The 22836-nt window shown below is 45.3% G+C and overlaps 2 protein-coding genes across 4 annotated transcripts in view; one reads left to right on the forward strand and one right to left on the reverse strand.

The window, feature by feature from the left end:
* Positions 1–2488, reverse strand: part of EFCAB7 (EF-hand calcium binding domain 7) — a 19204-nt gene extending 16716 nt beyond the window's left edge. The window contains exon 1 of the mRNA XM_077785316.1: positions 2450–2488. The gene's annotated coding sequence lies outside the window, so the exon portion shown is untranslated. The remainder of the gene's footprint in view (positions 1–2449) is intronic.
* Positions 2254–22105, forward strand: ITGB3BP (integrin subunit beta 3 binding protein). 3 transcript variants are annotated; one of them, XM_021537931.2, is made up of 9 exons: positions 2254–2333; positions 6143–6185; positions 8876–9014; positions 11210–11282; positions 12019–12097; positions 12796–12889; positions 13981–14040; positions 20642–20755; positions 21188–22105. In XM_021537931.2, exons 1-9 carry the CDS (start codon positions 2329–2331, stop codon positions 21196–21198), a joined length of 618 nt encoding a protein of 205 aa, XP_021393606.1. In that variant the 5' UTR covers positions 2254–2328; the 3' UTR covers positions 21199–22105. The 3 variants fall into 3 exon arrangements, with proteins under 3 accessions (XP_021393606.1, XP_021393605.1, XP_031361562.1); XM_021537930.2 differs by lacking the exon at positions 2254–2333 and having other exon boundaries at positions 5853–6185; XM_031505702.2 differs by lacking the exon at positions 2254–2333 and having other exon boundaries at positions 5853–6185; positions 11213–11282.
* The last annotated feature ends 731 nt before the right edge of the window (positions 22106–22836 follow it).

Below are 22836 nucleotides of genomic sequence, written 5' to 3' on the forward strand. Positions count from 1 at the left end.
TAACAGCTTCTTGTATTATTTTACCCAATGTTGACTTCAGGAAATATATTCCAGTATAATAAATGGAATATCTCAAGTTCAGCAACAAGACAATGCCATCCCAGGCTCCCCTTCAGGACTCATTGGATTTTTACTCAGGAGGCCTCAATCACTGGCACCTTGTTGAGTTATACAGATCTTTTACACTTGGGAAAGGCAGATAATAATTGCTTATCAAGGATGAAGTACCCAATTTGTAACTCCCTGACACTTTAATATTACACAGGCACCAGAAGGAGCCCGCAGGGACCCCCTGGCACAGCCTGGCTCCTGCAAACGGGTGTCACTATAATGAAGCACCAGTGTTACACACACAGAATGGAACTGGGGAGAAAGGCAAGGAGGAGGAGAAGAAAAAATGTTAATTTTCCAGCAACCAGTTTCAAACATGTGAACTTTTGTTTATACTCCTCAGACTTCCCATTACTGAGATATTTCTTACGTGGGCCGGGAAGTGCTGCCGAATCCACGGCTGGGAAATCCAGTGAGCAATGGCTTAGTGACAGCAGCACTGCCAGCAGCCCCACGGCTCAGGCTGGGACATTTGTACTGGATAAATGACACTTTAGAAAAATAGACAGAGGGGAGCAATCCAGCCCAGGCTTCCAAACAAGAAGAGAGTAGGTTTAGATTAGAGATTGGGAAGAAATTCCTCCCTGTGAGGGTGAGAAGGCCCTGGAAGATGTGGCTGCCCCTGGATCCCTGGAAGTGCCCAAGGCCAGGTTGGATGGGTGGGAGGCTGGATAGTGGAAGGAGTCCTGGCCCAGGGTAGAACTGAATGAGTTTTAAGTTCTGTTCCAACCCAAAGCAGTGCAGTATTCTCAGCCCAGAGCACAGCGTGCCATGCCCAGCCCTTCCCTGGCCACCTCCAGGGATGGGGACTCCAGCCCTGCTGGGCAGCCCTTTCAAATATCCAATTACCCCTTCTGTGAAGAAATTCCTCCTGATGCCCAAAGTCAAACCCTCCGTGGCAGCGCTGCCCTGCGCTCACATCCCCACAGAACCCACAGCCCTGCTCCGGCCGCGTCCGCATCGAATCAGGAAACTTTTCCTGCATGGATCTCATCCTTCCCTCCCTCCTAAGTGGGGTTTCACGGGCTAAATGTACCACCCGCCGAAAAAAAAAAAAAAAAAAAAAAAAAAAAATTACAATCCCCTTCCCCCAGCCCTGAGGGGAATCAGCCCTGAGGGATTCCTGGGGTGCGTTTGGCCGCCCCGAACCCCCGCCCGAACATCACCGGCTCCTACCGCGCACAGCGGGACCCGACGAGCCCACACGGGCACCGGGCCCGGTCTGGCTCCGGTCCCGGTCCCGGTCCCAGGGGTCTCGGTCCCAGGGGTCTCGGTCTCGGTCCCAGGGGTCTCGGTCCCAGGGGTCTCGGTCTCGGTCCCAGGAGTCTCGGTCTCGGTCCCAGGGGTCTCGGTCTCGGTCCCAGGGGTCTCGGTCCCAGGGGTCTCGGTCTCGGTCCCAGGAGTCTCGGTCTCGGTCCCAGGGGTCTCGGTCTCGGTCCCAGGGGTCTCGGTCCCAGGGGTCTCGGTCTCGGTCCCAGGAGTCTCGGTCTCGGTCCCAGGGGTCTCGGTCTCGGTCCCAGGAGTCTCGGTCTCGGTCCCAGGGGTCTCGGTCTCGGTCCCAGGGGTCTCGGTCTCGGTCCCAGGGGTCTCGGTCCCAGGGGTCTCGGTCTCGGTCCCAGGAGTCTCGGTCTCGGTCCCAGGGGTCTCGGTCCCGGTCCCGGTCTCGGTGCCAGGGGTCTCGGTCTCGGTCCCAGGGGTCCCGGTCTCGGTCCCAGGGGTCTCGGTCTCGGTCCCAGGGGTCTCGGTCCCGGTCCCGGTCCCAGGGGTCTCGGTCTCGGTCCCAGGGGTCCCGGTCTCGGTCCCGGTCCCAGGGGTCTCGGTCCCGGTGTCGGTCCCGCCGCCCCGCCGGGCCCCTCACCCCGCCGGGCTCCTCCTCAGCCCCGCCGGGCTCCTCCTCAGCCCCGCCGGTCCCCTCAGCCCCGCCGGGCTCCTCCTCAGCCCCGCCGGGCCCCTCCTCACCCCGCCGGGCCCCTCCTCACCCCGCCGGTCCCCTCAGCCCCGCCGGGCCCCTCACCCCGCCGGGCCCCTCCTCACCCCGCCGGGCCCCTCCTCAGCCCCGCCGGGCCCCTCCTCACCCCGCCGGGCCCCTCCTCACCCCGCCGGGCCCCTCAGCCCCGCTCGCCCCGGCCCGGCCGCGCTCGGCGCCGTTTCCAGCCGGCGGCGTTAGGCGGGCACACGGCGGGAGCTCCGAGGGGCGGCGGCGGGAGCGGCTCCGCGATGTCGTAGGTGTCTGGGGAGGGGGCAGCGCTGCTCTCCCCCCCTTCCTCTTCTTCCTGCTCTCCCCTGCCCTGTTCTCTTCCCTCTCTGCGCTCCCACCGTGCCCTCGCGGCACACAGACCCGCTGCCGTGAGGGGAGCGCGTCCCCCGCGGGCGCGGCTCCGTGAGGGGAGAAGCGCGCTCGGAGCGGGCCCGGGGAGGAAGGAGCGGCCGGCGAGGGGCGGGATTTGTTTCCAGATGGAAACAGCCCGGGGTTTGTTTCCAGATGGAAACAAACAGGCCGGGAAATGCCGGCAGTGGTTCCTGGGGCAGCGCTGTGGGGGATCCTCTCTGCGTTCTGCATTTCCGAGGGGTCACTGCTCGCAGCGACGTGACAAGGAGCAATGGGGGTGAAACACAGCGAGTTCCACCTCAGCATCAAGAACTGCTGGACGCTGAGGGTGGCAGAGCTCTGGAGCGGCTGCCCAGGGAGGGTGTGGAATCTCCCCCTGTGGAGACATTCAAAGCCTGCGTCGCCTGTCCCGGGCAAGGAGGTTTGAGCTGGATGATCTCCAGAGACCCCTTCCAGTCCCAGTTATTCTAATTCTTTATCTCTCTACATGGCACGGATAACATCTGTAGTGCTCTGTGGGAGAGAGGCAAGAAGAAGAAGGATGGTTCAGCTTGGAAAGGACCCACTGTGGGTCATCCAGTCCAGCATTCAAGCAGAGTCATCCCCTGCACATGGCACAGGCTGGCATCCAGGCAGGTCTGGAATATCTCCAGTGAGGGAGACTCCACACCTTCTCTGAGCAATGTTCCAGTGCTCAGTCACTGCACAGGAAAGAAGTTCTTCCTCACATCCAGGTGGAATGTCCTGGGCATCATTTTCTGCTCATTGCATCTTGTCCCATTGCTGGGCAAAGCTTGATCCATCCTCTGACCCCTCCCTTGGCCACCACTGAAGGGATTGATGAAAAAAAAGCAGGTTTTGATATGAATTTGTGGAAGTGTGGCTTCAACAGAGTTTGATGGCAAGGTTCACTCTATTGCTCGCTACACAGATGGAGCATGGACAGGAAAATGGGATTAGAATCAATTTAGAATGATTTACACAGAGACCAGGGATGCAAAAGGGTCACAGGGACAAGGATATGAATACAAAAGATACAGGTGCAAAAGAGTTTAGCAGCACTTAATCACTGACTGAATTAATATTTATAAAGTGATTCAACAGGATTTACTACAATTACAGCAGTGACTAAATTACGGATTCACACACTCAGGTGCAGAGAGGTGGGAAGGAATTGCAAGCTGTGGAGATCATGGCATGACACCCCCCCCATGCCCATTTTCCATCAGGCTGTATCTCTTCATTTTGTCTCCAAAGGGAATAAATCCTGCTCATTTTTCTCCTATATTTTGCAATTTATCAAGCAGGAAGTAATTAATCAAGTCATGTAAGTGTGCTGCTGCTCTTGTGTATCTCTGCTCATCGTGGGCTTCTGGAAATCAATAAAGAAAGTTCTTTAACCTGATAAATATTAGGCACAAAATAATCACTGCAGGTTGTACAGCTGGCTGTAAACATGTGCCATCATACTCTGAATGGTTAAGAAAATAAATTAAACCTTGTCAGGCTAATTCAGGGTAGAAAACTCAGGTTAAATACTCTCACCACTAGTGCCTCATCTTTTTGTCTTCTTTTCTTGTTCCACTCTGACATTTGGTTCTACACCACAGGCAAAGTGAGCTATATATATATAAAAAAATAAACCATACTAAAAGTGGTGCTCTTCATGTTATTTCCTAAAATACTTTCCTTTGCATATGTTGTTTTTTCACCACATTCTTCTTTTGGAAGATCTGAGAGACAACAATTTGGCCAACAGGGTTTTCATGTGAGGTATCAGGATAAATTTGTTTTCAGGGGCCCAAGCCAGGGTCTGTGTGTAGACTTAGAGCATAAATTTTTAATAATTCTGATTTGACTTCTCATATTATGGCATTGAAAAGACAATCAGTAAAAACAAGCCCCCAAGCAAGCCAGGCTATTGGGTGGCACAAGGCAAGGTTGACCTCCTAAAGGTAAAATTCTATTTTCCAATACAATATTCCAGCTCTTTCCAACATTGAAGAGCTTGGAATGAGGCTCCATCTCTGCCCCCATAGTTCAGGCTGTTTGCAGAGAGAAATTTGGGCTGTGTGCTGCTCTGTTGCTCTACACAACATTTGAAAAGACTTCAAAGAACGTGGCTTTGATCAGTGCACAGCTTTCCCCCTAAGAAATGTTCCCAGTGCTTATAACTTAGTGGGATTTTCATGTAGTTTCTCATTTATTTCATCCTACAGCTGTGATCCTGCTCTTGATTTCCTCTGGCTTTCAGCTCCTGTTGACACCTGCCATTAAAACTTCCATCAGAACATGCCTTAGTGGAACATGCAAATGCATTGGCCCCCAGAGCATCCTTGCAGTGTGGATGCATTAATAAATGGAATATTTCTCTGCTGCCAGGAGCTGGAAGCTGTAATGAAGTCGGGATTCCTTGAGCTATATGGGCTTCTCTTTAAAAAAGAAATACATTGTAAAAAATTCCATCAAACTGTTGCAGCTTTGGCTGCCCTTTGGCCAGAATTTCAGAGGCCTTCTTAATTTAAATGTTACCTGTTTACTTGGCTTTTTTAAGACAGGATATTTCTTTTCCCCTTTTTGTAATAGAGATAGCTGTAAAACTGTTTTCATGTAAGACCTTTGCCTGAGTTACATATCAAAGTTGTGTTTCCATTCTATTTTCCCAACCCTTTAATTTACAGTTTTGGAATAGCAGCATAAATTTGAAAAGGATATGTTTGGAATGAGGTAATCTAAATTCCTTACAAGGCAAAACATTCTTTTTCCAAGATGAAAAGTGAGCTAAGTTCTTGAAATATGATGTATATTCCAAACCTTGTTTAATTCAATGTAATATATATGTTTCTCGGGGACTGTTCTTACAAAGATTTTTTTTCTCTCATCATTTTACATCATGCTTTAAACTATTGTTAAGATTTAAGAACGTGCTTAAAAAGTTTCCGTTGTCTCTGGGAAAAATAGTCTTAATTTATGTTGACCTTTCTTTCCTTGGAGCATTTTGCCTGCATTCAATAAAATTTTGATGACTGCTCTTTAGCAGACAGCTGTACCATATAAAGTATTATAAATATTCAGCTTTCCTCTTCCAGTGTTGCCATTAACAGCTGGGCATCCAGTTCAGAGGAGCAGATTTTGCAGAGAGAGCTTGGCATGTTCCTGAATCAGGAGAGGGAAGAAGGGAAGCAAACAGTTTCTTATGGTTTGGGGACCTGTAAAGACATAGAGCATCTGTTCCCCAGTTAAGTCATAGGCTGGTAGCACTGAATCATGTTAAGAGCTAAAATGATGGGAAAAACTACTTTTTTCACCTTGCCTGTACCTGTGTCTTTAATGTCTTAAACATTATTTCGACTAATAGCAAAATAATTGCAAGCCTTGCTCAGAAGGTATGTAAATGGAAATGCTTTTTGGGGGGGGGGGGGGTTGTTGTTTATAACCTTGGAGAAAAGATAAATACTCAGCATGATTTCACTTCATAGCCTTGATTTTATCTCTGGTATAAAATGGAGAATCAGATTTACTTAGGCAAACACTTTATCCTTCTAAACAAGCAACATTCAGGGAATGGATTTGCTTTGGATGCCATCAGTAAATGTGAAACCAAAAAAGGAGACTGTCTATAACATTATCAATATAGACCTTACTAACAGAAATCTTTGTGTCTACATGACCATAAAACCTGTCCATGTTTTTCTCTTGCAGGGTTAAGAGAGCATTAAATTTGGACACTGTTCAAAAAGATAATGTAAGTATTTTTTTGGTGTCTGGAGCCATCTGGGCTGTATAAATATATATGTATATATATCTGTGTGCAAAAATAAATGTGGATATAAACAATCCATTTCATTTTAGCTGCCTTTATGTTTTTACAGATTGGTTGTTGTCTGAGCAAATCTTAAAGCACAAAATTACTGCTGCAAATATTAGTTTAAAATTGATTGTATTTCATTTGTCACAGAACTGCCTGGCGTTAAGTAATGTACATCTGCATGAATCACTTGAAAAATGTGCATATTGTTATTGCCACCACTATTTACCCAAGAGCTGAATGAGTTAAGATCCTTGGTGAAATCATTTATTAGAAATTAGCTCCATTATCCTGGGAAGCAAACGTTCTGCCATGTAATTGTACATGTGACAATATGGAATTATGATAATGCTGTAATCTGCATATTAGAAACTGCAAAATTGAAATGCAAACATTAAAGGCATTTTCGTGTCAGGGCTGTAATTACCTCCCTCAGCTAATCTGGCATAATGAAACAATAAACTCCTAACGCTGCCATCAATTTCACCCCAGTTATCACAACCAAAATAAAATCCTACTGGTGCTGTTATTTGTTCTAAATGCAGCTCCAGCATCCTCCCAGCCACCAGCATGTCCTGACATATGTCACTTTGTCACCTCCCTCTGTGGCTCCTGCTGGGCAGGATGGCAGGGTGCAAAGGAAGGAGAATTTTGGAGAAGGACAGAGAGAAAAGAGCTGGTCAGCAAACGAGCTCCCAATAAATCTCCAAGCCTGGGTCGTTTTGAAGAGGTTTTTGTATATGCAGCCCATATTTGGATGCCTCAGTGGTATTGAGCAAGGCAGAAATTGGGCATTTAAAAAAATTCTAGACACTTATTTTTTGAAAATTTCAACAGAGGTGGGAAAATACCACGGTGGCACAAAAAAAAAAAAAAAATTAACAGTTTAATTAGCAGCTTAGAGTACCCTAACCCAACTTGTTCTGCTCAGAATGCAGCCGTGACTGTAATTTTGTATCTGTAGTAACATTTTTGTAGAGGAGTGGTCCAGCTGAAATTCCATGGAATGCTTTTCCTGCCCTAAAGCCATCCCCTCCCATGAGATAAAAATATTTACTCCATACTTACCTGCAGTCAGGTTGTGCAGCAAAAAGCTGAGGAAAAACCCCCCTGAATGATAGAAACTTTTAGTGGAGGCTCAGTGATGTGGCTTTACACTGATTTTTGGTTCACACATTATTGGTCTCCAACAGATGCATGTCAAAGATTTAAATTAAATAACTTTATAGAGGAAAGAAGGAAGAGAAAGTAGTGAATTCATGGTTTGGGTGAAATACATGCATAATCTTTGCTGTTTCTCTCATTCCTTCCCTGTTTTTATCAAGAGTTCCTTATTCCATGAATCAAAATATTCATGAACTAACCAGATCAGGAATGAATATTTTTAGATTTTTGGACTCTTGGTGTGGTATTGTTAAAAAATTTCATAACTGGAGTAAAATTCTCCTTCCAGGAGGAGAAAATCTTACTGACAAATAAAATCTGTTCTTGTAAGTGCTGCAGCAATTTTGTGTAAAATAACCTTATCCATATCCAGAAGTGAGGTGGCTGCTGTTCAAGCAGCAAAAATAGTCTGAAGTGTTTGGAGATTCTCCCTGTTGGTAAGGAGATTTGATGACATGTTAATCCCTAAACTGGCATTGATACTTCAATTAATATTTCATTTGCAGGTGATTTGAAAGATTTCTTTAACCTGCTTGAATGTGGCAAGGCAGAGTGAGGATTTCTACCAGGTGTAGTTTAAATGCTGCTAGACTGGAACAAGAGTATAAATGAGAGGTGTGAAATTATTTAAGGTATTTGGGACTAAAACAAGGCAGAGGCAAGTGGGCAGCAAATTAAATCTTTTCAAATCTGCTGTAAGTCCCACTACTGATGACGAGCAGTAGCACTTGGGGGTTGTAAAGTAAAGGTTTGGGTTGGTTTCTTTTATTTCTGTACATGAAATGTGCAAAAAATCCCAGATTTTCATCCTTGCAATTCAGCATCCATGCTAGAACCTATCCCAGAGAATCCCAGTTCAATTCCCTGCACAAATCCTTTAACATACTTAAATAATTCCTCTTACATCAGTAGACATATTGAAACCCTGAACCACAGACAAAATTTTGGATTTGAGGGACTCACTTTGGATTTTTTCAATCAACATTTGTTTAAAAAAAAATACGAGAAATAACTTTTGATACAATTAAAATAAAAAAAAATTTATGTCTTAAATTCTTATTACTGAAAAAAAAAAAAAAAAAAAAAAAAAAAAAAAAAAAAAAAAAAACTTGGTCTGGCTGCTTTAAAAAAGCCCCAAACATCAAGGTGATCATGCCAGAATACCAAAATCCCTGGAAAACACATATTTTTTCTTTATGGAACCTGGGAGACAATGGGAGACAATTTTCTTTTTTAGAGTCAAACAAGTTTTATTGAGAAGAGGGAGTGATAGAGAACCTTGATGAGCACAAAGTCACCCCACCACAACATTTAACATCAGCTTTCCATAGTGGGAATACATAAAGCCAGGAATTACTTAGGAAAACCGTAGGTAATAAAAGCTCGGAGAGGTTTTGTCAATACTCACCAGGATTGGTTATTTGCTTTGGGTTTTTTTTTTTTGGTATTTTTCTCCATTTCAGGCCACTGATGCAACCCCCCTGAAGGCCAAAATGAGCAACCTGAGCTTCTTCTCACCCACCACGGGCACGCGCCGGCTGAGTCCCTGCTCCTCTCCCACCCGGGACAGGGCTCAGGATCCCAGCAGTGCCCCAGCAGAGGGTGAGCTGAGCATCCCTCCTTCCTACCACAGCATTGTCCTGCTTTCTCCTGCCTTTAGGCACTTCTCCCCCATCTGCTGCATTTGATTTCTTTTTCCTCTCCAAGAATCTCTTCTGGAAAAGCCAAAGTTGGGACTTAAAGATTCAATTTTTTCGGTGTGAATCTTGGGGGTGTTTGTAAAGCAACTGAGTGAGACAATTTTTAATTAACATAACACTGAATGTCATCAGCTCTCAGAAAATACACCTTTGTAAGATTATAATGATATTATTTCCAGTTTACTTTAGGATATATGTTCACTTAGTTACACAGTCACAGCTTTTGGCTCTGACTGCTCAAGAAGCAGATATTCAGTAGACTGAGCTGCTTTTTTCTTTGATGACTGTATAAAAATATTGTGGTTGTGGCCTCTTTAAGTGTTGAGGAACCCTCAGGTTACTTGGTGTAACTTTTTTATTTTAAAAAGAAGAATACAGAGGGACTTTTTGTCATCTTTCCCTAAAGAGCTTTAATTTCCTTGCAGTACAACTCTAGAAAAGATGGTTAAGTCTCAACAACAACAACAACAACAACAATAATAATCATCATCATCATCATCATCATCATGCTGCATCACTTCAATTGTTAGCAAATTCCTTGTTCAGTTATTTTAGTTATTAAGAAAGAATCCCCTGTCTGATTTTGAATTTGTCTGGCTTTAATTTTCAGCCACTGTTTCTTCTTGGGTTACAGAATTTTTTATGCCCCAAAGGTTTTGGAATTTATGTACAGTAATTGAGGCCTCACCAACATTTAGGAATTATGATGAGTTAAAATATTCTGAGCAAGGTGGAACAGCCACTGTTTGAAATTTAACTGGGTGTCTGCAGATTTTAGCTGTTGCACCATGTCCTCTCCTGATGGATCTGCAGCAGTGGAGCTTCCCTCCAGGATTTTATATTTTATACTAAGTCTTTATACTGCTGCCAGTCTTTTTTTTTTTTTTCCTGTATTCATATAGCTACAAGATGGTGGTGTGTAATTATTAAATCCCAGGTTCCAGGTTGTCCATTTAAACCCACAATTTCTGCTCTTCTTCTAAAAATCCACAGTACTGGTCTAAAAGTATGACCTGTTTGATAATTGATGACTGATTTAAGTTCTATTGACTACATAGATTTAAAATGAAATCTTTGAGGGTCTTAACTTTTAGCTACTGTATTAAAGCTTAAACTTCTATAGCACTTCGTCATCCTGAAGTGTTTCTAAATGTTTTACAAAATATTAAAATTAAAAGTTAATTTATCCTTGAGTGCTGAGACTTGGATGTAATAATTTAGATCTAACAAGAAGAAATCAAAGTGTTTAATGCTGAGTGTGGTCTCTTTTTTTTAGTCTGATGGCAGGAAGGAGATTTATTACAGGGAAATGTGGAAAGCTCCTCATTCCACAGGGTCTGTCTGGGACCTGTACATTTGTTAAACCCATGGTAAATTCCAAATCTTTCACTTGAAGGTAAATTTATAAAATCCCTATGTTTTGTGATGTCTTCAACTTAATCCACAATTAAATAATTTCTGATAGTCAGATGTGACTTTTTTTTATTGCTGGAACAAGTATTGATAGACAAGCTAAAATTTTAATCTGGTTTTGTTCTGATTCCTGTGGGAATTGGATAAATCATGTAAATTCAGAAAGTCTTGTGGTCAGAGGTCACATTTATCCTGCCCCATCCATCACATGGAATATTATATTGTCAGTAGAGCACATTTGGAGCCTTTGGAAGCAATTCCCAGTATCTTTGTGGTTGTTTAGGAAATGGACTTGGGGCCAGGTAGTTTTCATAAAGGGAAATGGGAATTTCGTAGCTCAGTCATTCCAGCATTTTCAGGATAATGCTCGATGTTAATCTGCAGTTAATAGGATAAAGAGCTCCTGGAAGAGCACAGTAAATATCTGCCAGGATGATTCTAACTTCCAGATATTAATGCTGTAATCCCAAGGTTTCCAGAAACTGAGGAGAGGTCAAATTCCAAAAGTCTAAATGATAAATAATTTAGTGTGGTTCATTCCAAGTCCTGCTTTCCAAGTGAGCTTTGAGGTTTTTCCTCTTCTCAAAAGATCATTCAGCACTCAAGGTTCACACCAACTCCTTCTTCAGGTGCTTCAAATACTCCACGTCTGATTTTTATCTTTATCGTGTCTCTTTTTCTGAGGAGGTGGGAATGAGCAGAGCAATTCCAAGAGCGGATTCTCCAGGAGAGGGCAGCCTCAAACAGAGGACGATGTGTAAGTGCATTCAGTTTGAAGTTTGTTATGGGAACAGGGCTGTGATTGCATCTCTTTTTCACCACCAGACAATAACTGCGACGTTTATTCACCTAAATATTATGTTTGAAGTTGTAGCTCTTCCTTTTCATTATTGTAGTTGAACTCCCAATTTGTTTCCTGGGGTTTTTGCCTCTGCTGGATGTTTCCCCACATCATTAGGCTGAAATTCCTTCAGTGTAGGATAGTGTCTTCCAAGTGGTGGAGCTGGACAGATTATTTGGGTGACAATAGAAAAGAAAATATTAACATTATACCAGCGTAAAACTGTAAATTGATTAATTGGGGGGTGGTTTTTGTGATTCAGTGAATCCCTTGGTCAAACACATCCAGCCTCATTTCTTAGTGACAGGAACCCAGAATTACAGAACAATTGGAGTAATTAGAGGCCTCATTGATATGGAAATGTTTGCATTCAATAATTCAGAATGTTTTTAAAAGGTTTGCAGGAGACCAGCAGTGACATTCCAATCAAAACAAGTCTAAACCAACACCTACACTGAATATTCATGTGAACTCCCATACACTTAATTTTACAGATGGAAAATACATTGTGCAGTACACTGATTTAAATCCTCAGAGCTGAACTGGATCCATCCCCATTCCAACGAGAAAAAACTCTGGGAAACATTGCAAACATGGATTTTCAGTGAGTGGGGATGTAGATAATTGGAATTGTTGTACCTTTTTTACACAGGTTCCTGCAAGTGCAGTCCCAAGTGAGAAATTCCTTGCCCAGAATTCTGAAACTAAGAGCAAATCTGACAAGCCTGAAGGTCTGGTTTACACTGATTTGTCTTTTAAACTAGTTCTAATATAAGATCTGAAAGCAAAATTAGGTTTTTATATGCAACATTTTAGTTTGAAGGGGTAGGGAAACAAATAAAAGACTTGAAACCAGGTAAGCTGGACTGGAGATACAGAAAATGCAAAAAAACTCAAAATTCATTGGATTTTTTAAACGAGAAGAGTTGCTTTTCCATGTCCTCAGTTTTTAATTTGTACACAAATAAAACCAATATGAAGTAGCTCTCAATTATTATTTAGAACTCGAAATATGAATTAACTGCATAGATTTTTATGTCTTTGAAGATTAAAGATCCTTTTGTGTTGAAGTGATTGTACCATTTAATTTAGCACTGAAGTATGATTATTTAATAGTCCAATACATGTTAAAATGCAAATCACTTCTCTCCTTTTTTTCCATTTTGTTTCTTGACTAAATTTAGCACAAGGTTCATTGCTGTACATCAATAGCTGAGAAATAACTCAATGTACTCAGAGGACTGGGTTGATTTATTTCATGTGGACAAGGTTTTACTTAAAAAATAAAAAACAAACGATACTAATTGAAAATATTTTAATTGCAGTGTTTATTTAGAAGAGGAGGAATTGAGAGCTTATGAACAATTTCCAAATTGGTTTTGGTATGTTATTGGGAATGGGATTTAACGATGATTTTGTTATTTTCCAGGCTTTGGAGGGCAGTAGAGAGCTGGAAAATATCCTCGGAGTCTCACACTCGTCCTGTGACCTGAGTGCTGAGCTGCAGAAAACCCAAGCGCTGGGTGAGGAGGGGGCTCAGTGCATTTATTTATCCCTTCGGAACATTTCCCAGGGATCACTCCAGATGTTGCCTTTGGTACTCCCCGGGACTCAGGAAAAATGCACTTCGAGTGTCCCGGTGCATCCAGCAGGGACATAAAAGGCAGGCACACAGGGGAGGGAAAACCTGGAAAAGCAACACCTTTTCTTATGGAAATGGTCGGTAAATAGTTAGATACTTAGTGGGTGCTTAGGTGGGGATTAGGCTGAACGTTTGCACTTGGATTGCTTGGCCTTTCTTCTCCCCTTCCGAGGAAGTTGGTTTGTTTGTTTGTTTGCCTGTCAGCAGGATTAGGCTGATATAAATTTCCAGGCTTTAAAAATCGCTATTCATGTATCTTGAACCGGTGGACATTCCAGATGCTTGTTGTGTTGGGATAAGGGCACCTCACAGCTGCCACATCTGGAATGCTTTTCCAAAGGAGCCCAGAAAGCAAACCTGGAGTGCCTGGGCTGCTGCTTTTTGCAGCTGGGAACAGGTGGACAGTAAAGCCACAGGTACCAGGGAAATTGTCTTCCCAAACAGTGGAATTGATGCATCACATGCTGCTGTTTCAATTACCATTTCTTCCCTGATTTGTATTCCAAAGCTCATTCCATTTTCCTCCTGCCCTGTTCCCACTGTAGTGCCAGATCCTTTCTGAGCCAGGATGGAGTTACCTGGGAACAGGCTGGGACAGACAGACAGACAGACAGACAGACAGACAGACACAGCCCAAAGGACAGCTCAGACCTCCCATTGCCATTTCTGTGTCCACTCTTTCCCTCAGCTCCTTGGGAGAGAAGCATCCTTCCCCCATCTCTGAATTAGGAACCATGGCAGCACTAGAAGGAAGAAAAATTGGAACAAAATGTGGAATGAGGCTTGGAAGCAAAATTTGTCAGAATTGTCTGAATTTTGAAAATTCTTGTTAATTTTTTTGAGCACAGTTAGAAAGGCAAGAGGGGTTTTTTTCCTTGAAACGCTTTGAAAGTGAAGGAGGCAGCAGAGGTATTATTTTCTTTGAAAGCTCTGGGGCAACATTTGTTGATTTTGGATTTATTTCTTCACTAGTGAGTCAAGCAGAAAAACTGCAGCTCTTGAAAGAAAACTATGGAAAAGTCCCTGCCCGAGGTAAGAAACTCTTCATAACTCCTGTGTAACAGATGTTTTGATTCCTTTTGCTTGATTTCTTTTCAGTCCTTTTCACTTGAAATAAGTTGGGTAACCTTTAGGATATGAAAACTGTGATAATCAAATGTGTTTCTTCTGAATGGTCTGCAAATGTAAATTGAATATTTGCTGCTATTTTCATCGTATTGGGTATTACCCCATGAGACTGTGCAGGGAGAAGGAATTATTCATGGCCTTGCACTTGTGGCATGGTCCAGAAGATTTTCCATACTTTTTGTATATCCCAGTTATCCTTATTCTTCATCCTCCTCCCTCCCACTGTGTTTTCAGTGTCACAATCTTGCAGCAAAACCTTTTTCACTTTGTGTATTTTATGGGGTATTTCACCCACTGCAGGGGGCTGTGAAATCCCAGCTCTGAGGCTTCTTCAAAACCAGCACTGTGAAAATATTTGAATATTTTGTGTTTCATCCCCAGCTGCTTTAGTGCCTTGGCAGGAAGGCAGGGGACACATACAGGGGACACACACAGGACAGTTTCATCCTCACACTCAGTAAAATCACCAACCATCCCCCAGAGATATTCTGATATTTCTGTTACCTTCACACCTGCTATCTGAAAGCAGAGCAAACCCAAAACCAGGAGCAGCGGTGGCATCTCTGCTGTGGGGGATTCTCTTAAAGGACAGAAAATTGATCAAGATGAGATTTGCTGGGCTGCAGCAGATTAGCTGCAAATGAAAAGGAGTGACAGCACTTGGGAAGGAATTGGGCTGATTTGTGCAGTGTGCAGTGGTGATTTACAGCTCCCTGTGTCCTCCTGCTGCAGCTCCTGCCTGGCAGGGCTGGCAATGCTGGCAACAGTCCCTGCTTCCTTTGTGCTCTGCTCCTGACTGCTCACACACACTGAGAGCTCCATCTCTGCTCCAGAAAGCAGCCCTTAGCCCCAGACACACAGCGAGGCTGCTTAGATGAGAGATATTTTGTAAAGGTAGGGTGGAAAAGAGAATTCCAAGTTTAAGCTGAGCGATTTTGATGAAGTTCCAATGTCAGTTTTGCTTTCACAAAGAATAAATTCAATTTTGTAATCTTGAAAATGCAGTAGCGGGAGAGGCAGAGGAGTTTGTGATCAAAGAGAAGCATCTGGAGATGTTTTTCTTTGCCTTTTAGTTTCAGATGTGGGTTTTTCATCATTATTTTTAATTAGTTATGGCAAGGCTTAAAACCTATGGCAAGGCTTAAAACAAGCCACTGTTCTGTGGCTTGGTCCAGATGGAATGTCACATTATCATCACATGGTGAGGCATGAAATTTATTTACATAAACGACCTCCTCTTAAAACAACTTCATACAAAACATTCCTGGCTCAATGGGCAGCCTTGTGCAGAGCTCAGTTTATCATTTTGGGTGACCAGCATGGAAAAAAGACATCATTGTTTGCCCATGACTTGAATTTACAGTAAACAAAATGTTTTTGAATAGAAAGTAAGCAAATTGTAAAACTGCCAAGAGATTAATCAAGTTGGTGTCTGGGAGTCCAAAATGTGCTGAGAATGGATGTGCAGGTTGGGGTGTGCACATTTTGAAGGAAAATTTCATTGTTTTGGAGATTCCAGGAGTGAAAGCTCTAAGAGGGGAAGCTGCTCCAGCTGTTACAAAGGACAGGGACACTTTGCTTCCCCAAACCCCTGACACAAACCATGAGAGTGTTCCAGAGATCAAATACTTACAGTGGTGGGGAAAACTCTGTCCAGGCTGTGGTGAAATAAAAAACACTTCCTTATCTGTGGGGCTGTTCATCCTGCTGAGCCCAGGGGCAAATCTGATCTGCTCTGAGTCCTGAACATTCCCAGCTTTCATGGTGAGGTGAATACAAGGGGCTGAGGTTTGTGCTTCTGGGACAGTAGTGGTGGCTTTCCAAGAGATTGGATCAGGGCTAACTGCATGGATTTTATTCCATGCCACTTCAAATCACTGATGAAAGCAAAGCTGAGAAATCAGGGACCAAAACTCCTGAGTTTCCACCTGGCAGTAGAGTTTTGAAAGCTGCATTTATTTAAAAATATAAATCCCATTTCATAACCACTGCAAAATATAAACACATCCTTAATAATCAGAGCTCCTCCTTGAACCAAAGAATTCCACCATTTATCCCATTTTGTGTCAGTTTGAGTTCAGAATTTGGGTGTCCTAAGACTAAACCACTTGGCTCTGGTGGTTGCTAGGGTTTATTTTCACATCATTCTCAAATAAAGTGTAACAGATTTGCTGACCTTTAGATGTACTTGGGTGTCTGCCCCACCTTTCCTTCCTCTTCCTTGGAGATCTTCTGAGGGAAAGGGGAATACAGCAGTGGATTTTTCCAACTGTAAAACCCTAACCTAAAACCCACATTTTCCTCAGCCCAACTTTGTACTTACCTACAGAGAAGAAATGCCATTATCCCTTTTGCTGGGAAAAGTGAGTCTGGGAACTGGCTGAGCAAAAATTGTAACACTGGAGGGATCTGGCCTTGCTCCTCTGCCCTTCCCTGTGGAAGAACATCCCTGTTTGTGCTGCTGGGGCTTTCCTGCCATCCCCCCTGGGGCAGGGCTGATCTCAGCCCCTCACTCAGTGGGGATTGCCCCGGGGGAGTGTGGTTTGTGTCTTGGCCATGAAAAGCTGCTTTTGGCTCAGGCTGAATTTGAATTCATGTCTCCTCATCCTGTGGGTTTGAGTGTGTGGGAGTCCCCCCCAGCAGAGGAGAGGGAACAGATCCCACCCCAGCCCAGTGCCCCCAGGCTGCATTTCCCAGCACAGTGAGGAATCCTGTCCACTGCCAGCCCCAGGAGCTGGGGGAGCTCCCCACTGCTCCTGCCCAGCAGGATTTGGGGCTGGGGGCTTGTACCCACACCTGAATTTTCCAACCAGCCTGAGACTGGAGGACTCTGGGCTCTGGGCCCAGCAGCACGAGGAGTTTTGGGATGGGAGGGAGGAGAGGGGGCAGCTCCAAGGCTCTGCAGTGATGGAACACCCTGGGCTATGCAGATGAAATATTAAGCCATTAACTGCAGTGGCAGATACAGAAATGCACATGAGACATATGACTGGAGGCCCCAGACAAGTACACAGAGAACTGTCAACCTGCAGTTTAGATTTAGGTGTCAGCCCCATTTATTCACAGATTTCACCCTTGTTTTTACACTCTATTTTCCTACGTGCCTTTTTAGAGATGCAAAAGCTATGAATTTTTAATTCTGGTGGATCTAGTTTAGAGTATTAAGCTTAATGAAAAATTCAAAAGAATTGTAGTTCTTCCAACATGTAGCAACTCCTACATGAGAATAAATACTGCTTTCTCCCATGAATATAATTATTTTAAATAAAAAAGAAAAGAAACATTAGTTTGGACTCACTTAGTAGCAATTATATGTTTAAGAGGTGTAAATAACTTGCTATCCAGACATTACAAATATCCAGGTGCTCTGTATGTGCTGATGACAACAAAATTGAAAAGAAAGACTGTAATAATTCTGACTGGTTTTCTCTGCAGAAGATATTGATTATTTGTGTGTGGTGAGAGATTTGGAAAATTCAATTAAAGGAGTTGTGCAAAGGTTTCATAAATTTCCCCAGTACAGCGTGTACACAGACATTGCTGCGTATTAAATCAATGCAGCACTTCACAATATATTTTCTTTGAAACATAAAAATAAATAACATTTAAACAGTTCTGCTTACTACAGAAACAAATTTTATTTTCTGTGAAGCATTTAGTCATGTGCTATCACTGACTCATACACATTTGCCAGCTGTAACAAATTTTATAGACGTTTTCTCCAGAGACATAGCTCATATACTATGAATTTTTAAATGAGCAAATGGTGAAGAAGGGATGTCAGCAATATAAAAATTGATCAGTTAAAAGATAAAAGCATAAGTAAAGAGATTTGTATGGTAGTCTTAATAGGTTTTATTAAATAAAAATACTATAAAAAGACAGTAATGAATAGACTGAAGGTTTTAACTGTGGTTGAGGTGGAGAAAAATTATTCTGGCACATTTAGTAGAAGATTGGTTTTATATCACCCGACAGGTGAACATTTTTTTTCTCCCTGCTTTTTAGATCTGTAAATGTTTTAGAGCAGTCAAAGTTGGGAGAGGATGGTGGGAGAACTTGGAGGGGAAAGGAAACTTGGGAAGATTGAGCCCTTTTAGTGCCTGTTGGTCCGAGGGCAGGGATGGCTCTGCCAAGCCTCTGGAGCAGGTCTGGGGCACTCCAGCCACTGCTGGCCCTGGGAACCCCAAAATTGGAGCTGAGGAGAGGAACAGGCTGGGCCTGCAGCAGCCTCCCCTTCTGCCACAGCCCTTCTGGCACCTTCTGCTGCCTCCCCCGAGCCCTTTGCCAGCTGCTCTGTTCGCTGCCATCCCCACCCAGGAGTTCCTGAATCTTCTCTTTGGTTTGATGGAGCTGACCTCGCTCAGCTCTGCATGGGAAAATGCTGAGAGAGAGGCAGCTTGTTGGGGCTTTTGAGAACAGCTCCCTCAGAGGTGAGGCAGGGATGGATGGGATGTTGGGAATTGGGAATTGTTCCCTGGGAGGGAGGTGAGACCCTGGCACGGGTGCCCAGAGCAGCTGTGGCTGCCCCTGGATCCCTGGCACTGCCCAAGGCCAGGCTGGACACTGGGGCTGGAGCTCCTGGGGCAGTGGAAGGTGTCCCTGCCACGGCAGGGGTGGCACTGGGTGGGCTTTACAGTCCCTTCCAACCCAAAGCATTCCATGATTCTTTGTTTGCAAAACAAAGCTGAGTCTGTGGTGTTTTTTGTGAATCTGGGCAGCTCCTGTCTTTCAGGAGAGCTCAGAGTGCTGGGCAGAGCTCAGCACAGTGGTCTTGGCATGTTTGGGTTTTTTACTCACCACACAGTGCAATGCTGCAACCCATGGTTCAAGGGAAATCAGTCCTTTCCTGTGTGGAATTCCATTTAGCACAAGAAAAGCAGCTTGGAATTGAACCTTCTTCCCGTAACTTGCCAACAAGATTGGACAGTTTCCTCTTGGGAGCAGTTGTGGGGTTTTTTGGTTGGTAATTTGTGTAAACAAACAAAGTTTGTTAGGAATAAAGCTAACAAGTGGTACCTGAGGCCAAGCTGGATTGGATTCCTTTTTCTGGAGTAACCTTGTGAGTCCTGCCTTAGGACAGAGCCTGGGCTTGGTCTGGCTCAGCTCCAGGCGATGCTGTCCAGCCCCTGGCAGGTGCTGCTGTGGAGTCACTCCCTGGCAGTGTGAGATCCAGGGAATCCCAGTGTGCCAGCTGGGGAGAGCTGAGGAGGCCCTGCCCCAGCAGCCCCATGGCCGTGGGGTTTGGTGCCTAGCTGGGTTTCTGTGCAGCTGAGAGGCTCAGGCTGCTGGAAAAGCCCTTTTGTGTGTTCAGTAAAATCCTGAATTCTCCCTTCACCCCTGTCTGGTGGGGGAATCAAACACCCCCGAGCCAGCAGCCCTCAGGGTGCTCCAGCAGAGCTGCTCACCTGCTGCAGGGACATTTGGCAGCCCTGGCACTCACAAGCACCTGCTCCAGAGCCTTCCCCACATGTTCTCATTCCCCGAGTTCCCTTCTGCCCTTGCACACTGTTCCTGTGCTTGTCCCAGCCACCTGCTCACCCTCACCTGGGCTGGCCCCACCACTGTGGCCTCAGGTGTGGCTGATCCAGGGATGGCTCTGGGTGATCAGGGATGGATCTGGGTGATCCAGGGAGGGATGTGGGTGATCCAAGGATGGCTCTGGGTGATCAGGGATGGATCTGAGTGATCAGGGATGGATCTGGGTGATCCAGGCATGGCTCTGGGTGATCCAGGGATGGCTCTGGGTGATCAGGGATGGATCTGGGTGATCAGGGATGGATCTGGGTGATCCAGGCATGGCTCTGGGTGATCAGGGATGGATCTGGGTGATCAGGGATGGATCTGGGTGATCCAGGCATGGCTCTGGGTGATCAGGGATGGATCTGGGTGATCAGGGATGGATCTGAGTGATCAGGGATGGATCTGGGTGATCCAGGCATGGCTCTGGGTGATCAGGGATGGATCCGGGTGATCCAGGGATGGCTCTGGGTTGATCCAGGGATGGATCTGAGTGATCAGGGATGGCTCTGGGTTGATCCAGGGATGGATCTGAGTGACCCAGGGATGGCTCTGGGTGATCAGGGATGGCTCTGGGTGATCAGGGATGGATCTGGGTGATCCAGGGATGGCTCTGGGTGATCCAGGCATGGCTCCGGGAGTTCCTCTGCTGCAATCCCTGACAGAGCTCTGCTGGCACAGCCCTTGGGGATTCTCATTTATTCTTTTATTATTGATAGCAAAAGGCAGCACCAGCTTCTCATCCTGGTAGCACATTCAGTTCTGGTTTGCCATCACTGCCAGTGATGGAACACAGGTGCAGCCACTCACCAGGACAAGCTCTGAAATCCTGAGACACCGGGTGTGAAGGAAAAGGGGTGCTGACTCTTTAACCACCACAGCAACTTATTGAACTCATGTGTGAGGCAGGGTTTGCACAAAGTCTGCCATCACACCACTGTGATGTCTATCACATGCCACGTTTCTGTGTTTTCCTTGTTCACAGATCCCATCCAGGCTACTGGCAGTGCTGCATTCCTGCTCTCGTTCCTGGACAGAAGGAAGGAGCCCCTGGGCCTGCTCCCAGCACCGAGGCACAGCCAGAGTGACCAGGACCAAGGTACTTCTTGCAAACCACGTGCAGAGAGCTCTGGGATGTCCAGCAGGCTGCCCTGAGGGGAATCAGTTGTTCTCTGCCCCTGGCATTTGTTCCTGGTTTGTTGAGCACTGTGACAAAGAATCTCTAGAAGCTCTGCTCCCCCGCTGAAACATCCTGTGCTGTTTCTCCTCAACTTGTTGCTGCTTTGGCCACTTGTCCTTGTTGCAGCATTTCTCCTCACCAGTTTGTTCCTCCTTTGGTTACTTGTCCTTGTTCCTTAAAACATCCCAAGATGTTCCTGCAGCTCTGGGCAGTGGGGCTGGTGCCCTGCCTTGCCTTAGGCTCCGTGTGTGTTTTACTGGACATCACATCCATAACTCCAAACAGATCCCATGACCGATGATGCTGCTGTCTAATTGCTATTTCTTTTAGTCATTCCTCATCTCTCCACAGGCATTATGTGAAAAATGCATTCCACATCAACCCAAACTTCTCCATCTGCTGGACTGGACTTAAAAGGAGCGAAGAACCGAGTGTAAACCAATCTCCACAGCAAATCCCAGCTGGGGAGCGCTCGCTGCGCCGGGCAGGTGCACGTCCAGATAACATTTCTGGCATCTATTTCAACTTAACAATGTGCACAACCAGATCATCTCAATGTAAATAATCCACCCTGGGTGCTGTGCAGCCCTGTGCCCGTGGGGCTGGTGCTGTGTGCAAGTAAATTGTGGGCTCGGGAGGGTTTCTCCAGCACTGCCTGGGCTCTGAGGCTGGAGGAAGCTCTGCAGTGCCAGCCATTAATTATTCCCACCCTGGATGTGTTTTATTGTTTGCAAACACTTTCCCTGGTGGTGCTGCCATGGCTGGGGACAGATCTGACATCCACAGGAGGGTCCCTCCATAGTCAGCCCCAGCCCCAGGGTAAAAAGGCCTCAGCCTCCAACCCAGCATTAACACACAGGGCTCTGGTTAACATTCACTTTTAGGTCAACATTTGAGTTTAGTTCTGGCATTTAATGCTGTAGCAGCAAAGCTATTTTATATAAACCAACTTTTTTTATAAATAAACCAGCTGCTTTTCTCTTTTCTTCTCTTCAGCCTCACCCCTCCAGCCAAGTGAATCCCCTGCCTCTCCAATCCTTGCAATTAGGCTGAAAAGTGTAGTAGAACAATTTATTCTTATCAAAGTTCAGCACAAAAACAAATACTTGAATGTCCTTTCTACCACTGCAAAGTCCTGAAATAAACTGATTTTTACAACTAAAATTCTGAGCACCAGCATGATAAAGGTGTTCAGGGTGTGCCTGAGCCCACACATGCTCAAGCTTTTAATTAATAGTTTTCAATTAATAAAAATGCTTTTGCACTTCACTGCCTGTGAGTCTGACTGGGAAGAAGGTTAGGAAGTGTTTGAGGGAATTGTGTGAGTTCTCATTTCCCTCTGGTCTGCCAGGCTTTCAGCTGGGGGTGGGGTTGTGTGTGTGAGGGTCCCTGAGCCAGCCAGAGTTTCTGAAACCTCTGGAGCTGGAAATTAAATAATTACTGAGCTCAGAAGAGTCTGGAACCAGCTGTGCTGGTCTAAATCGTGCTGTTCTGGGCAGTCCTGGAAGAACAGCATCAAACCTGTTCAGGAGCCAGCAGCGAAGGTGGCGATCCCAGCAGCGAGGCACAGCAGAGCTCCCCCGTGGCAGTTTTTGATCGGGCATTTTTAGGGAGTTGCACCGCGGGCTCTGCTGCAGCCGCAGCCTCTGAGCACTCTCCGTGTCTTTGACCTCCTGCTGTACCAGGCTTTTGCCTCTGAGGCAGCTGGGGCTGTTAGGAACCATTTCCAGTTCCACACAAGGTGGATCGGGTGACTCTCACTTTATCGCCCCCCGAGGCCACCTCAAGGACAAAGGAAAGGGATACACCCAAAACTAATGTTTGGCTACGGGGGAAGGATGGCACGGGGCTAACGAGACCCCGGGCTCCCTCTGCTTCCATCCACCTTCATTTTCCTGTCAGGTGCAGCCCTTGCTCAGGCTGGCACAGATCAGGCAGCCGTTCCTTGGGGGAAACAGGGTGGGTTTGGGATTTCACAGCCTCTGGAGACAAAGATTCCT

Source organism: Lonchura striata, chromosome 9 (genome assembly GCF_046129695.1).
Source record: "Lonchura striata isolate bLonStr1 chromosome 9, bLonStr1.mat, whole genome shotgun sequence".
In the NCBI taxonomy this organism is placed as follows: Eukaryota; Metazoa; Chordata; class Aves; order Passeriformes; family Estrildidae; genus Lonchura; species Lonchura striata.

Excerpts from the sequence above, each read along its gene's own strand:
- ITGB3BP (XM_021537930.2), top strand. The coding sequence starts at position 6,126 with ATGTTTTTCTCTTGCAGGGTTAAGAGAGCATTAAATTTGGACACTGTT. Across the intron at positions 9,015-11,209 it reads CAGCAGTGCCCCAGCAGAGG|GAGGTGGGAATGAGCAGAGC; the intron begins GTGAGCTGAGCA and ends TCTTTTTCTGAG. Across the intron at positions 14,041-20,641 it reads TGGAAAAGTCCCTGCCCGAG|ATCCCATCCAGGCTACTGGC; the intron begins GTAAGAAACTCT and ends CCTTGTTCACAG.